General features: G+C 31.4%; 1 protein-coding gene across 1 annotated transcript; it reads left to right on the top strand.

The window, feature by feature from the left end:
* Positions 1-391: 391 nt before the first annotated feature.
* On the top strand, positions 392-16677 carry LOC149487350 (uncharacterized). Its single transcript, XM_089697631.1, has 17 exons — positions 392-540; positions 5354-5511; positions 5729-5889; positions 6167-6549; positions 7944-8164; positions 10619-10721; positions 10890-11017; positions 11209-11499; positions 11684-11845; positions 12093-12221; positions 12456-12940; positions 13115-13298; positions 13400-13595; positions 13710-14479; positions 14733-14925; positions 15310-15423; positions 16494-16677. The coding sequence occupies exons 1-17, from the start codon at positions 498-500 to the stop codon at positions 16562-16564; spliced, it is 3792 nt and encodes a 1263-aa protein (XP_089553757.1). The 5' UTR covers positions 392-497; the 3' UTR covers positions 16565-16677.
* The last annotated feature ends 1678 nt before the right edge of the window (positions 16678-18355 follow it).

Raw genomic sequence — 18355 nt, 5'->3', positions numbered from 1 at the left:
TTACCTCGTCCCACTAACAGAGGTAATTCAGTGCCAAAGTGTTGGGACCTCAGCATGAGTTCCAGTTATGGAGGTTTCTCACTTATCCAGGTCCCACTTAACCAAGTTTCACTGTATTAGTATAGATTATTGCATTTCGGGGCGTTTTGAACCTTGTACCAAACTAGACATTGTGGCAAGTTTAATTCAACCCCATGCCAGTAGGAGACTAAAAAAATCTCAGGAACTACTGGTCCGTTTTGAAAAATTATGTCGGTGTTAGATAGCCCATTTATAGGCTGTAGGCTATAATATAATATCATTACGCTAAGACCAACATGAGCGGAACCACGCGGGTGAAACCGCAAAGCGCAGCTAGTGTAAAATACAGATAAGTGTTAATAGTGTACTATTAAGAACATGATAAATTTAAGCACCAAACGTTTATATAATACATAAGTGGGGATCATTTACTGGTTTAACAGTCACTAAGATTGTTTTATTTCTTATGTGAGGACATGGATCGTGTGTGCTTTAAAGTGAATGGTGTTGAACATACCGGTATGTATATTTAAATGCTTATTTATATTATTAGTATTATATATTAGTATAATATTACATGGTACCTATGTGGTAGCACATGCAAAGTTGGAAAGCAAACTTGTATGTTATGTAACTGTTATTCATATTTAGCTTAAGATCTTATTGAGCAAAGTTTAGTAAGAAATTTTATATTATTTAATAATCTATAACATTTCTCTGTGGGTTTAAAATAATATCGAATTAATATTTTAGTTCTCTATATTTTTATGAGACACCTTTCAAAAGCTATTCAATGAAAGAGAGAAGCATTGCACTTGAATAACATTTGATATTGCACGCCTCATAAGCGAAGCGTTGAGGTGGGTACTACTGTCACTTCGCACAAAACATCTGATTTTTCAAACTTAAAATGTCTTTATGTATCATACATTGCACTTGTAAGATAATACATACACACACATATTAAGAAAAAACACTATTTTTAACGTTCATGATATTTTTGATGTCATTTTTGTTATTTAAACTAGTTAAAAAACAGTTTAAAAAAGTTCTGTCTTGGACGTCCGTGTGTCTGTATGTGCGGATCCTTTTAGCGACCGAAATACTTTACTAATCGAGTCTTTTTTTTTTCTCTTACGCTTGAGTATGCTCAGGAATAGAACCCTTTCATTTTTCAGGGTCTGATTCGATGTGGTTTAATTGTTATTAAATAAACAAAAATAATAATTAATAAATATTTATTAAAAAAAAATTATGAGGCGTGCACTTTTGGAATTTCCAAATTTTTTTAAGTTTATAAATAGGAAAAGGCCCTTTTGGAAAAGTACTAATTATAATTTAATTATATTATAATTATAATTTTGACTGAGTTTTTAAAAAATACGAATAGCCTATTTGAAGGTTTCCTTAGTGGATAAATAATCTTACATTGACATGAGATTATCCGGGGTAGCGAAATTCCGCAAAGTTGTTTCTTTACATTCAATTTAAGAGCATAATATAGAGTTATTTAATAATATAATAATATTTAATAATATACGATGACTTAATATAATAAGTATATGAGGTTTGAACGGTATTGCTAACTACCTAATTTTTAATGTACTCACAATTCTGGAGAGGTGTTTCTTGAATCGTATTACTTAGCATAGACATAGAATATATTTGCATAAGCTTGATTAGGATGATAATTAGGAAAATAATAGGTTTATTATTTCACTCTTTAATTACAAATATATAAGATACAATATACAGAAAAAAATTACAAAGTTTTTTGCAATAAAGCGTCAGGTAATAAATTAGATACGGGTTTTATTCAATGCAACAAAACAATTGAATACTAAGAAGCTTCCAAAAAAATAACCGAACCTTTGTGCGAGGTATTGACCTTATGTAAATGTCGTAGTTATCTGGTGGAATCTGCTATTTGATTGAATGACCTGCGCGTTCATTTAATTATGTCATTCAATTGAATGACTAGGCCGAACGTTTATTTAACAAATGTCACTCAACGTCCAGCTAGTTAGCATTGTAAGTTGTAACACAGCCTTTCAAAAGACAACGCTCGGCATATTGTTGAATGACTTAATTTACTTTCACCAAACGTTCACAAGAAGACGGTTGCGAGCTGACAGAGGGCTGCTTCGCGGGGCTCCTACACTGGGTAGTAAAAAAAAAAACAACGAACCTAACCTAACCCAGTCGGTTATCCACATCAACCACTATGATAAACGTTCAGTCAAGACGTTGTAGTCATTCAATCAAATAGCAGATTCAACCAGATGACTACGACATATACAATTTGGGGTCACTGTGACATTTGCAATTGCAAAGGATTATAATATAAATGTCTGACGAATTACGTGCTGTGGATACGGCGTAATCACTTTTTTGTGCCAAGGCGTATTATTCTCCTAATTACAAAAAATATTCGATAACTTTTTAATAGATAGATCCAATGCCAAAGCCTTATTAAAGAGATTATCATATTACTATTTCAATACCGCTTTTGATCCATTATTCCGCAACGCCGTACAAAAATCCTGGAGACAAGGGGAAAAAATCTCTACCTGTACTTTCGAATTCTCATCTGCACTCAGTTGGACAGCTTACAAGACGTGACGGCATAGTGCTGAATCTTATTATTTTATGCTCTTATATCGTTCTATATAGGTCACCTGGTGGTTCAAATAACCAATAACTTTTTCAACATGGGCCTGTAGTCTATGTGAAAGAGCTTTTATCAACTATGCCTACTAAGTTGTAGGAGCATAGTTAACAGTTTAAAATAATACTTTAATGATAGGTATATTTTTGTGTTCCAATACTGTAAAGTATTTCTTAATCAGAACAATTATTAACAATTAATATCGACTAATTTTGATACCAGCTTCAATTTAATGACATAATTCAATAAATTGCATAGATACATAATAAATTTTTAGGTAATAAACACGCACTACGCACTTTATATTAATATATTTAACAAAAACTTTGCATATTATTTACATATTGCAGCCATTTAATTTATTAGAGAGATAAGACTACATTATTTTTTGAGGAATAGTTCAGGAAAATAATTTAATTTTTGTGTTAAGTACCTACTCTAATTAAATTACTTGAAAAATCAATACTGATAGATTTTTAATGATTAGTCAAAGATTTATCTTCTTATACATATATATAAAAATGAATCGCAAAATGTGTTGGTAAGCGCATAACTCGAGAACGGCTGAACCGATTTCGATAATTCTTTTTTTATAATATTCCTTGAAGTACGAGGATGGTTCTTATGTAGAGAAAACGTAAACATGTACCACGGGCGAAGCCGGGACTGCTAGTTTATTATACATATTACACTTTATTTTCCTATGCTTCCGTATTTTTCTATTTATTTAATTATTTATATGTAGTCCGTCCTAATGAATGAATTTTATTGATCACTTTTTATCCTCCTGCACTTGTTAATACTATCTCAACTATGGATTACAATAAATGTTATATAAAAATCTTATAGATAATCTAATGAACATAATATGTGATTTAAGTATATTATTCCTTTATCCTTTATACTATTTCAAAAGTGTATCGGAGTGTTAAGAGTTGGGCAATATTAGTGTTTAAAGAATCATGTTTTTATATAGGCAATATTGAGAGAAAAAAAAAATAGCACTTCGTGTATGAAATAAGATTACCTACATATTGAGTTAGATACGAATGTTTTTTTAAATAATTTAGTACGGTCTTATAAAAAAGAACTTCGCTGTATTAACACTGATTAATTTTTTCTTTAATTTCCAAGTTTGTCTTTTAAAGAATTGGTATGAAATTATAACAGTCGATTAGAAGCAATTCCATACTTTTGTAGGAAGTCGTGAAAAAAAAAAACGAAAAATTATATTTAAAAAGCCATACTTAAACTTACTTTTGGTTGAAGAAATGGACGGTCAAAAAACATCTTATGCAAAATCATGTTTTTGGGTTGTTCGTGAAAGGAGTACCTACCTATTACGTTTGCATTTTTCTACGTGAGTTATTTAGCAATGCATGGTATTAATAAATCGTATGAGATTGAGGTTATGGGTAAAAACGTTCATTTAAAAATATTACAAAACGAATCACTTACAGATGAATTCATTTAATATTATGTTTGCCTAACCGTTGCAATAGAGATTACTAAATTATACAATGTAATAAATAAATAACAATGCACTTACAGGCACAAAAAGGAGAGAAATTATAGGTATCTGAATATGTTATTGGTAATTATCAATTATTACATATGGATATTTTATACGTTATAAAAGGATTTTAACGAAGCATATTAATTAAGAAACGGAAAAGAATTAGAATAAAATAATTTTATTACGGTGCATTTACATCAAACGAGCGAACGCTCATTCTAACCCAACTTTGTCAAATTATTTTGTGTAAACAGGCGTAGTTGTTCTTCGTGCGTTCGATAAGATTGTATGCAATGTTCTAAATTCTGAACAACGCTGTTTTTTTACACTAAAAGATCACGAAAGAATGGTCTTGCTCCAGTTCTAGCTCTATGTTCGTTTGATGCTAATGCACCGTTAGATTCACCACATTATATAAAAACACTAATAAATACAAAACATAATATAAAAAATACAATGTTAACATTTTGCTAATTTATATGAGAGCCGTAATCATGATATTAAAAACTGGTCAACTAACAAAAACTGTTACTTACGTGTTTTGTATAATGATAAGCAATTTAACTTCGCAAACTTAATATGAATTAAAAATGGCTTAAAAAAAATCGAATCACGTAAATGGCATTCGATAATTACATTTTTATTTAAAAACTAGCGGTCCGCCCGGCTTCGCCCGTGGTACATATTTACGTTTTCTCTACATAAAAACCATCCTCGTACATCAAGGAATATAATAAAAAAATAATTATCGAAATCGGTTCAGCCGTTCTCGAGTTATGCGCTTACCAACACATTTTGCGATTCATTTTTATATATAAGAAAGAAGAAGATAAGCAGGGGTTGTTAACAAATAATACACATAAAAAAAAATCACTAACAAAGAACAATAAAAATACGTGCCTAAAATGTAGCCTTGTCGGACATCCTATCCTTATTTGCATAATTACGCCTGGTGAAATTTGACCTTCCCACGGAAACTATTTAATTCAGCTGTTAGATTAGTAAGGGGCTATCCGATCTTGTGCTTGAGCATTGCTTTTGATTACATAAAAATGAAGATTTCTTATAAATGTTTTGTGTTCGACATGGTCAGACGCTGTTTGTAAGGTTATGTATGCGTTTGCTAATATTATACCAGTAATTTCCAGTTGGATGCGAGATCAGCTCGGACACGTCGCTGCTGCAGTACCTCCGCAGATGGCTGGAGCTGCGCGGCACCAAGTACATGTGCCAGGAGGGCGGCTGCGGCGCTTGCGTCGTCAGCGTGGTCAAGCACCCAGGCGCTCCCACTGAAGCTGTTAATGCTGTAAGTCGGACATTTACGGGTGCATCCTCGCACATTATTGGTTGAAAAACACCCTAATATAATAATTTCGAATAAGGTGCAAAATTATTTCCATAAACATTTGGCAATCATTAATACTCGTGAGTATAGCGTATTTTGGGCTTCGATAAGATGATGTATGATGCACATATAACCTATGTATTATGATATATATTTAATTTAATTTTAATGAATTCAGTGTTTAGTATCAGTGACGTCATGCCATGGCTGGGAGATCACTACCATCGAGAAGGTCGGCAACAGGCTAAAAGGATACCATTCAATACAGAAGTGTCTCTATGAGAACCATGGGTCACAATGCGGATATTGTAGCCCAGGATGGGTGATGGCGATGTACAGGTAATTCTGATGTAACCACAATCCAATTTTTTATCATTACCTTTGATTTGGAAGAAGAAATCTTATTACCTATATGATGTTAAAATTCATTCTGTTTTAATAACACTTAAGCGAAGGCTTCATTTTTTGGAAATTTGTTAAAAAATTGATTGAGCTTTCTAATTTGTGTATATAAATTGTGACATAAATTATAATCCCTGTGTATTTAAAAAAGCCATCTGCATTGATCAAAACATTACTTCGAAGTATTTTTTTAATCCCTTATTAATTATTCTAGCCTTTTAAAGAAGAAGCCAATGACAATGCTCGAAATAGAACAATCGTTGGCCAGTAATACATGCAGATGTACTGGATACCGACCCATATTAGAGGCATTTAAGAAGTTTGCCAAAGATTCCCCTGATCCTTACCCCATACTTGATATAGAAGACTTGAGCATTTGCAAGAAGACTGGTGAAATCTGCTCCAAAACCTGTGATGAGTCAGAATGGTGTGTTGTATCTAAGGATGATGTTAATGTTCAACAATCCAATGTTATTCATATCAAACTGAGTGACAACAGAGACTGGTATAGAGTTGAAGATATTACTGATGTGTTTAGGATTCTACTTGCTCATGGAACAGACTCGTATATGCTGGTAGCTGGGAATACTGCAAAAGGTGGGCAAGATATCAATATTAAATACATATCACTAAATTAAAATTTGCACAAAATTTAATTTATTTCATCTGCCAATATTCCTGTTCAAAATAGATACATTTGAGTATCTGTTCGAATATATTGCACGCCTCATAAGCGAAGCGTTGAGGTGGGTACTACTGTCACTTCGCGCAAAACATCTGATTTTTCAAACTTAAAATGTCTTTATGTATCATACATTGCACTTGTAAGATAATACATACACACACATATTAAGAAAAAACACTATTTTTAACGTTCATGATATTTTTGATGTCATTTTTGTTATTTAAACTAGTTAAAAAACAGTTTAAAAAAGTTCTGTCTTGGACGTCCGTGTGTCTGTATGTGCGGATCCTTTTTCTTGTTAACACGATAGCGACCGAAATACTTTACTAATCGAGTCTTTTTTTTTCTCTTACGCTTGAGTATGCTCAGGAATAGAACCCTTTCATTTTTCAGGGTCTGATTCGATGTGGTTTAATTGTTATTAAATAAACAAAAATAATAATTAATAAATATTTATTAAAAAAAAATTATGAGGCGTGCACTTTTGGATTTTCCAAATTATTATTAAAATATTATTTGTTGATTTTATATGAATTTAATAATGTGATTGAAGAAGTCAGCTGTCGGAATAAAAATATAATCTACTTATTTATATTAATTTCTACCAATTTTACAAACAGTTTAAATATTTGATATGCCAGAGTATAATACGCTCTCTGTAATTTAAATGTTCCGTAGAATTGCAGTTTAAACAACAAATGAAACAAATAGGAATTGAAATTGAATTTAATAAACTCTGTGTTTCAGTACTCTGTGGTTGTCTTATTTGTGATTTCCGTCATAAACTTTTGTGCTTTTATTTTATCAGTTACCTGACGAAAAGTTTCGAAACAAGCCGCAGTACCGAAAATATGAATTATATTATTAAGAATTAGAATTAAATTTGTAAACAAAGACTTAATAACCGAAAACTATCAAAGCGCAGTTATAACAGGAAAAAATTAGGTACATAAAGTGCTTTTAGTCTATTTTCAACAAACACCAAGTGCTAATTTCTTGGCTATTGCATTTTTGCAGCAGAATTAAACCGCAGCCCATAACAGAACACGTAGTGGTAAATGCCAACGAATCTTTGCATGTAATTTTGTATTTCATGATTCTAGTTACAAACTTAATATAGAAGTGTAGGTGTGGCTTAATCCTCTATTTTACAAGAATCCTCTTTTTTAAAAGAACGAGGCGAGTCGGCAGATGATATTCATATAAATTTTTGATTCCAAAATGTTTCATAATGCCATTTATTGTACAGATTAGATTAATTACATCGTGCCAGTATTTTTTTAAAAGATTGTATATTTTGTTCAAGGTGCTTATCCAATCCTAGAATATCCTCGTCTCCTAATAGATATATCAGCAGTGGCGTCTCTAAAAGGTTACTTCTTAGACCAGAACCTAGTTGTGGGAGCTGGTAATACGCTAACTGAAGTCATGGAGATATTCGATAGAATGTGCCAAACGGATTACTTCAAGTATTTGAAGATATTCAATGACCATTTGCATTTGGTCGCGCATATACCGGTTAAGAATGTAAGTGAATTCAGTTTGTATGTTACTATTTTTGAAAGGGATGAGTGAAAAGATTAATGTTTTTGATTGAGATTAATGATTAATAAAATAAGTACAAAAATGTTAAACAACATTTAAAGTAGGTATTTACAACATTTAAAGATACGATTGTGTGTACTTGCACCATTGCGAGCAAGTACACACATCCTATATCAATAAAAATAAAATGACATATAAATGGTAAATTGTAAAATGATAATATTTAACCTTTTGACCGCCAGAGCAAAAACGCATCGCCGTGCCCTCCACGCCAAGCCACAAATTCAATGAGATAACCTAGAAAATAGTAGGGAGTCCAAAATGTTATCGATAAACATAATAATTCACGTCTGAATATTTGAATAAACAGCTTATAACACGAAAATAATATTTATTTAACCTCATCTCCTACTGTAAAAACTTAAGACCACATTTATAGCAATTATCAACAAAAAAAATTCAACCTTTTGAGATACAAAAATACATATAAAATTGCAGCAAGTTACAGCACTATTCTCTATCAGTTACGCCCATAGAAATCTAAATAACAAGACACATAGAAGTGCTTTATTGTCATAATTCGTATGAAAACCGCTGTCGCCAAAATCAACACATTCAAACCGAAAGCTAAACAGTACACACAAGTAAACTATGCCTTTTATTGGATAGCTTGATTTTAGTGCAAACTAACTTAACTATTAAATTAAGCTTTTGAATATGTATCCTAACGCACGAATTTACGGTTTATTTTAGAATAACATCCCTAAGTATATGAGACTTTTTGCTCCAATACGAACAAACGTTATAATAAGAATGGTCGACTATGTCATTCATTGTTATTTCGATTACTATGGTGACACTCGTAATACTTGTAAATATTCTATAATTTTAAGGAAAAACGGCATTATTTCTAAAAAAAAATATTTTCCGATGAAATATTATTCCTTTATAAGTATAATTACAACTTGTGGAAGAATTTCCGCAATGGGAATTGCTGAAACACACCATGTATACACTCATGCGTCTCCAGAGCAACTGAACAGTGACGAATGCACTGGTGATGTGCAAATCACCTGAGTGGCGACAAGGTCACGCACGCTTACGACTTCTAGTGTCTTGTTATTTAGATTTCTATGGTTACGCCCCATTGGCATGTATGCATGCCAATGGCGCGGGCAACCATCCTTTTTTTTATAATCTCTCGCTTCTGATTAGGGATGTGTAGCTGTATATTATTATAACTTATCGAGTTTATTTATTAAGTTTATATGAACTATAGGTATTATTGTGGAGTGTTTATTTGTAAATATCAAAACAACTATTACCTTTAAATAAAGGGAATTGCATTAAAACTACAAATTTATTTTCCAATCATTTAGTTTAATACTTGAGTTATTACAAATACTAATTATATGTAGGTACCTATTTAGGTCAATTACCATATTTTGATATGACATAGCGACAATTTGTATCATAAGAATATTCTAATAAAGGCACTGATTAGACTTATTAGGTAATAAATTTTGAAAACTTCTAAAATGCGCAATAGTTCTTCTGTACTATAAAACTCTTCACTTGCCATTTTTGCGATTATAATATTGGTAGATACCTACTCGATAAAATATTTTTACAACTTTCCGCACTTAACAACACGGCACGCGCTTACGACGTCACCAGTCCGACATCTATTCATGTCAATGGCGCAGAAGGGATTGCATATCGATACTGTGCTAGGGATGCGCATGATTGGCGAAAAGGAAAATATTCAAATCAACAATATCCACAATATAGATAATATGGTATTATACCAAAGAATGTAGTATTTACCTTTTTTCTCAGTGACTAAGCTTATATATTTTTTTTGTAGTTATTACAAAAATTAAGCAAATTAGAGTAATTTCGCTGAAATTTTAATGAAGTTACTTGAATATTACACTACATCACTAGTAGGCACGTATACATGTCATTGGCGCGAGAGAACATGCTTTTTTAGCCATTAATTAAGTTATTTTTTGTCATCAAATATTTGAATAACTACTTGGCAATTTTGTTTACTGTGTACAATAATTATGTAATAACTGGGGATTCAGTTCATAAACTGTATAAATAAAACACGTAAAAGTAAAGGTTTAATATGTTTATTTTGTATTTATCTATGATCTGTTTCTTGGCATGTATAGGTGTCGTTGGCGCACAGGGCACGATTGCGCATGACATCTATAGATGTCATTGGCGTTCAAAAGGTTAAATAATTAATGTAATGTACTAACATAGTAATTAAGAAATTACTAACAAGTGGACCTATGATGTTTTATTAATAAATAAATAATTATAATTATTATTACTTTAACACAAATTTTTACCTGCAAGATGACCGTTTACATTTTTTAAAGTTTATAAACAAAAAACCAATAAATTATGTTTATGTTTTTATAGATTGGTACAATAGCTGGGAACTTAATGATAAAAAACAGACACAACGAGTTTAATTCTGATGTTTTCTTACTTTTTAATGCTGTTGGAGCTGAGTTAAGTATATGTGAGTATTTGTAAAATATAAAAAAAAATTACCAAAAATAAGACAAAGCTATCGATGTGATGTATGTTAGTTTATTATAATATTGGCTTATAAATAACATTATGGTTAAGTTTATAATATCAATATTTTATATTTTTAATGAAAACACATGAAATGTACATTTTTCAGTAAATGATCACGGCATTGTAAATAGAATTAGTATGCAGAATTTTCTAAAAGAAAACATGCATGGAAAAGTTATTTTGAATGTCTTGTTACCACCTTTGAACGATGAATATAAAATAGTTACTTATAAGGTAAGTTCTTTCTACACAATGTATATTTCTCGTATATGCTAATAAAATAAATCTATTGTAATTTCTATTCAATCAGAGTAAATACTTACTGGCCCCTAGAGTAAAAAAAATATACCAAAATCCAAATGGATACAGAGCTCAAGATTAATTAATAAATTAATTGAAAAATAACTACTTATATTTTATTTCAGATAATGCCTCGATCCCAAAACGCTCATGCCATCGTTCATTCAGGATTCGTATACAAAATTGATCCCTATGACAAAAAAGTATTAGATTGTCGCATAGTCTATGGTGGTCTTTCACCTGCCTTCATCAGAGCGAATCGAACTGAAAGATATCTTATTGGTAGAAGATTATTTACAAATGAAACCCTTCAAGGAGCAATTAATGTGTTGGACAATGAAATGGTAGTGACTGAAGAACCTGCTGAACCGTCCGTAGAATATCGCAGAAAATTGGCTTTGAGTTTATTTTATAAGGTAAGATTTTCAAATTCAATTGTATCAATTTTACCACTGAAACAATAAGATCTCTAGAGACTTAAGCAGTGTCATAATTACCTGAAACACATTTCTTCATATTTCTTCCTTTGACAATTAATTATGTCTAGTGTAATTGTATTTATTTGCAACTAGATTTTAAACAAAATTAACAATGTTTCAGGGCTTAATGTCGCTGTGTCCACCAGAAATTTTAGGAGCCCATTACAAATCTGGACCCGTTCGACTTCGAGAATCACGGTCTCTATCAGATGGCAAGCAGATATTTGAGACTAACCCATCGCTGTGGCCTCTCAACCAGCCTTTGCCGAAAGTGGATGGACTAGTAAGTATTGCACTTTACCTGTGTTACGTAGTCAATGTGTACGTGTCAAGACATGTCGTCAAACATAAATACATTTAGTAGTTAGTTGATTATGTAAATAAGATTAATTTTTTATAAAATTTCTGTAATAAGTGTGCAGAAGTGGTATTTCAAACGCATCATCTTAATATTTTAATATCTTCATCGTCGTACCTTTTAGACTTTGTTTGCACGTTTGAATGATCTATATTATTGTTTTAATTTTTAGTTGCAATGCGCTGGAGAAGCAAAGTATTCAGATGACATTCCTTCTTTTCCCAAAGAAGTGTTTGCTGCTTTCGTTCTATCAACTGTTGCACTGGGAACTATTCAAAAGATTGACGCCAGTAAGGCTCTTGTGAGTGAAATTCTTTATTATAATACTTAGTTTTTCGCTAGTATTATAAGATATTAAAGTGTATTTAGTTTCAAACTATGTTTATGTTACATTTATACAACGTATGGGAAATATATCGACTTGCATTATTGAGATTATAATATTTTAGATATTATCTTTATGATTATAATTATGAAAAATATTCAATAAGTTTTAATATTTTAAGTATTTTAATTTATATATAAACGTTTTCAGCTGGAACCAGGAGTAATAGCATTCTATTCAGCTTCAGATATACCAGGTCGAAACAGTTTTACGCCTGGACCAAATATTGTATTCATGAGCGACGAAGAGCTCTTATGTGAAAAGGAGGTTAAATATTATAACCAACCTCTCGGAATTATTGTCGCCGAAACACAAGATATAGCCAATAAAGCTGTTCATTTCGTCAAAGTTACATACACTAATGTGAGAAAACCCGTTCTAGATATCAAAGTTGCGAAAAAAGATCCAAAGAGAAATAAAATATTTTTTTCTGCTACCGCTACGAAACCTGGCGCTGATATATCCAAAGTGTTCAAAGGAGAGAATACTATATATGGACAGTACCACTTTTGTATGGAGACTCTGGTTTGTGTTACACATCCAATAGAAGAAGGGCTAAAAGTGTATGCTACCACACAGTGGATAGACTCAGTGCATAAAATAGTCTCAAGAGTACTTAAAATTCAACAGAATAAGTAAGTTTGTTAAAAACTATAATGCTAACAATGTCTATGTTCACGTAAAAATTGTTTTTAAACAAAAAATGTAATGCTAAAATTATGGAATGGATTTCAATAAGACTCTTAAAGCAATAACAAATATATTTAGATGAAGTATAATAGCGATGATATTATGTGTATCCATTACAGGATTGATGTAACAGTTCGTCGGCTTGGCGGTGCTTATGGGTTGAAGATATCTCGACCAAATCAAGTGGCAGGAGCTTGCAGTTTAGTCTCATATAAATTAAACAGACCTTGTCGATTCATACAATCTCTTAGAACAAACATGCGTGCAGTTGGCAAAAGGCTGCCTTGTTCGAATGATTACGAGGTAAGTAATTTTTGTTGAAAATAATAATTAGTACAATAGATACTCAAGTTATAAAGATGGCGGTCTTGAAATATATTAAAAGACCAACTGAACAATTTTAGGTTGCTGTTAATTCACAAGGAGTTATACAATACAATAATATTGAACTCTATGAAGATAATGGATATGTAGTTAATGAACCTCTTACTCTATTTGGAGTTGATATTTATTTCAATTGCTACGATAAATCTCCTTGGAATTTTAAAGTATATGATACAGTCACGGACACAACCTCTAACACATGGTGTAGATCACCTGGTAAGTAAACATATTTATTTTTAATATCCAACAAAGATGACGAAAAGACAATGCTTAATTTGCATCACATATTTTTATTCAACGATATTTAATTTATTTATTAAATGGTAACAGGTACATTAGAAAATGTAGCCAATGCTGAATGGTTGATGGAAAGAATAGCATACGAAATGAACTTAGATCCAATCAATGTTCGTATGGCAAATCTAGATACAGTAAACTATGCTAAAGATATCACGGAACTATTAAATACACTTAAAACGAACTCTCAATATGACGAAAGAAGAGTTGCTGTTGACAAATTTAATTCAGAAAACAGGTGGAAGAAAAGAGGATTACGACATTCGTTTTTAAGATGGTCACCATTCCTATCTCCATTTTTGGAAGTTAATTTATCCGTGTATGTTGACGATGGTACAATTGTTATAACACATAGTGGCATTGAGATGGGTCAAGGTATAGATACCAAGGCTGTTCAAATGTGTGCATATTATTTGAAAGTGCCAATAGAAAAAGTACAAATTAAAGCAAACGATAGCATTATTTCCCCGAACGCTTTTGTATCGGGTGCTAGTGTCACAACACAAAATGTGGGAATTGGTATTAAAAAGTGTTGTGAGGAATTACAAACAAGATTAGAACCTATCAAAGCTAAAATGGACAATCCAACGTGGAATGAATTAATAAAAAAAGCTTCTGAAAGCGAAGTGGATTTACAAGTGCATGCTACAACAGGCATAGCTGATACTCAAAGGTATGATATATATGGAATATCGTTAGCTGAAGTAGAGATCGACGTTTTAACAGGAGAATGGAATATAATAAGAGTAGATTTGATTGAAGACGTGGGGCGGAGTGTGAATCCTGAGATTGATGTTGGACAGGTATGTTTCTCAACATTTTTGATTTCACAAAATCTTCGACTGAACAGTTTCTCTTTCTATGCAATTTAAATTAATGAATGGATGTATTGACTGACGAGAAAGTTAATTTTAATTTCATAAAACAATACTATTAAAACACTAAATATACTCTAATATACTCTAATATTTTGTAACTGAATTTTTGATAAGTACTTTATGATGTATTTACTTGTAATACATAAACACAATTTGACAAAAAAAAATTCATTAACAGGTTGAAGGATCATTTATTATGGGTCTGGGATATTGGACAACAGAAGAGTTAAAATACGATCAAGACACTGGAGAACTGTTGACCGATAGAACTTGGAATTACAAAGTTCCGCTAGCGAGGGACATACCTCAGGACTTCAGGATCTACTTTAGAAAGAAATCCTATAGTAATGAAGTTATACTTGGTGCAAAAGGTATGTCTTTTTGAATTAAAATATAGTAACGTCTGATTTATTTATCTCATAATTACTTGTGTTAAGAGATTTGATGCGATTTTAAATTTAATTTAACTCAGCATTGCATTTAAAAGCTGCTTACAAAAAGTTTTTTGCCATAAAAATCTGACTTACCTTTTCATTAAGATCCTTGTACACTAACAATTACTTGTCCTAAATGGATAATCGATAGGACTTGTTAGATTGATACATTCCAAGCATTCCAATATAATAAATTGTTATAGTCAGGTAAATGTTGTTTTCTCCGGTCTCCCAGTTCAACTTCTACTAATAATAATCTTCTGACCTTTTAGAATTAATACAATCATTTTGTATGCTTTAAATTTATCCTATTTTTTATAGCTACTGGTGAACCAGCGACCTGCATGTCTGTAGTAGTGCCTATAGCAATGAGGGAGGCCATTGTTGCCGCCAGGCAAGAAATCGGGTTGCCTAGCAACCAGTGGTTTAATATAGGTAATCTTTGCTTTTTTTATTTCGTCTATAAATGTGTATGATCTGTGGGAATTGAATAATATTAATCAATAGTATCTACTTTTGCTGCATGGATTAAAATTTTCAGAAAATCGAATGACATTAAAATATGTTACGCAGTTTTGTCCTTGTTTTGTATAATAACAACGTACATATTAAGTTTAGAACAGACTATGTTGATGTTATATTTACATATTATACGTTATTTTGAATCCAAAACTAAGCTTACTCAGAATTAATGTAATAATAAAACCCTTTGCTGTAATTACATGCGAATATAATGTGTCATACGTGCAATTGAGTTATTTGTATCAAATTAAATATCGCATCGTCGTACCAATTTAATTAATGCATGCAAATCCTAGTTTGTATGATAATCACATGATATATCACGGCTTTACTTTGATAATAAAATAGTAATTTAGTGTAAATATTAATTTACATTTCATTAACATTCAGTTAAAGATTATATGAACTTATTTAGTAAGGACGTAATTGAAAATGTGTATCTATTTTTTCCAGCGTTGTTTTAGTTTTAATTATTCGGTAGACTTTTTTTTAATGCAAAAGCTTTGGGATCAGTTTTTTAATGAAATGAAGAATTTTTATTGAATAATAATCTCATTCAAAAATAACGTAATGTAAATTTTATATTGAAACTAGATTTCCGCCTGCGGCTTCGCCCGCGCTTTCAAAGGAAAACCCGCATAGTTCCCATTCCCGTGGGTTTTCCGGGATAAAACCTATCCTATGTGTTAATCCAAGTTACCCTCTATATGTGTGCTAAATTTCATTGTAATCGGTTCAGTAGTTTATGCGTGAAAACCATACGTATACATACATACATAATTACAAACCTTTCCTCTTTATAATATTAGTATAGAAGTATAGATAGTATAGATGTATTGAATACAATCAGCTGTCCCGCGATTTAGTTTTTCTCTAACTACAAATACTTTCATCAAAATGCCAGTTTTGTCGCAATTTAGTAACAAACATACAAACTTTCGCATTAATTATGTTTTTAGTATTGATAATGAATTTGTTTTCAGATGGACCATACACTTTAGAGAAGATTTGCCTGTCATGTGCCACCAGAAAAGAAGATTTTAAGTTCTATTAATTTTAGTTAAGGTTAAGTTTGTTAATTAAATGTTGTTAAGATATGATATCATGTGTCTAAAATTATACGACACTGTAAAGTTTATGAAAATAAAATAAATTTGTTTTTCAAGTTGTTTGTATTTTATTGAATTTATTCCCACATTTATCCAGAACCTATTTGTTATTATTAACCTATTGGTAAAAAAAAAAACATCAATAATGTGAATATCTCTTTGTTGGAACGCGCTAGTCTCGGGAACTTTGGTTCGAATTTATTTATTTATTTTATTTATTTATATATGGATTACCTACATAATATCTACTATATATCAAAAGTTTAAGAGTCTTGACTTAAAAAAATGTTAAGTGCAAAAAAATATAAAAGGTTTAAAGTCACTCTTTATAAAACAGGTATGTGCAAGTGAAAGTATCACCTTTAAAAGCGACCAACTCGCAATGATAATAATTATAATTGGTTACCTATATATACTTTCATATGCCTTTTAAAAGAACAATATCAACAGTACCACTTGTAATAACTTAGGTATATAAAGAAATACGTTTTAATTTATTAACAGGGACTGAAAAATTTATTTATTTGTATGGATTTAAACAATCCCTAAAAATCCTAGCAATATAAATAACTAGCTTCGCTCCGCGGTTTTACCCGCACTGCTCAAACTTACAACTTTACTTATAACTTACATTGGAGTTAGTCTATTACTAGTTTATAATTTGAATTTCCACATGGGATGTTATTTATCCCATTTAACAAAGGTAAAACCGGGGTTAGTAATATAATTAATATTATAGACTGGATTAATTTCAACATAACGAGCTTCTATTTCCGGTTTTGGCGATTTGCATTATTTCCGGTCTCTCCTTTGAGGGATGAAATAAAATATGATTTACGACTGATCCTTGGTTTATGTATAGAAGGATGATAATAGAATCGAGGGTCGTATTAGTAATATCAAATATACCTACATATCTGGTTATATAGAACGGCTGAGCAGAGATTCATGAGTTTGATTTGTCACCGCTCGCTCGGATAAAATAAAGTATGTTAAAATAACATATAGCGCCAGTAGTACAGTATATTTTATGTGCCAGTGACTAGTATAGTTGATTATCTTACAAAAAACAGTTTATATATAATCTGAAACTTATTCTCATTAGGTATTACTTAGATAAAAATTGCGTTATATTATGTCTTTGTAAAACACATTTATTTTCTCCTTAACGTAGATACTAATTTTATTATCCGCCTATAAAAGTTCAGTTATGTATTACGCCGATGATTTTATAGTCGAATGGGCTTTACTATTTGTCCTGTTTTTGAAAGACCTAACAACAATACAGGTGGAGTGCATTCCTTTACAAATTTTCACGTTTTTAATATTAGTTGGCAGGGAAAAGATAGGGTTAAGTACACTTTAACTGCAAGATATTACAGAGTTAAAATTAGCAAAGAATATTTAATCTTAACGCTCGTTACGGAATATTAAAGTGCCGTTTATTCTGTAGGTGAAGGCAAAATGAAACTGATTTTTCGCTTTAACGCGCTCGCTTCGCTTCGTCTTTGTTGCGTTTTATTTAAAGTTCGAATAAGTTTTTGTTGAGAATTTTTAAATATTCCCCAGTTTGAAATATTGTTCCTGTCGCCTTCATGGCGTCGATTGAGAGTGTAAGCCTTGTGGAAAATAATAAGGAACTTAAGAACATATTTAAAAGTCAGTCTTTTATGGGCTTGCTACAAAGCTTCTCTCTCTCTCTCTTGTCGGTCCCTCATGTCTGAGGATCGTGGTCA

Source organism: Colias philodice, chromosome 7, assembly GCF_061535455.1.
Source record: "Colias philodice isolate Cphi_HAF_F1 chromosome 7, ilColPhil1 Martin Lab GWU primary, whole genome shotgun sequence".
In the NCBI taxonomy this organism is placed as follows: Eukaryota; Metazoa; Arthropoda; class Insecta; order Lepidoptera; family Pieridae; genus Colias; species Colias philodice.
This window is presented reverse-complemented; position numbering and strand designations above follow the sequence as displayed.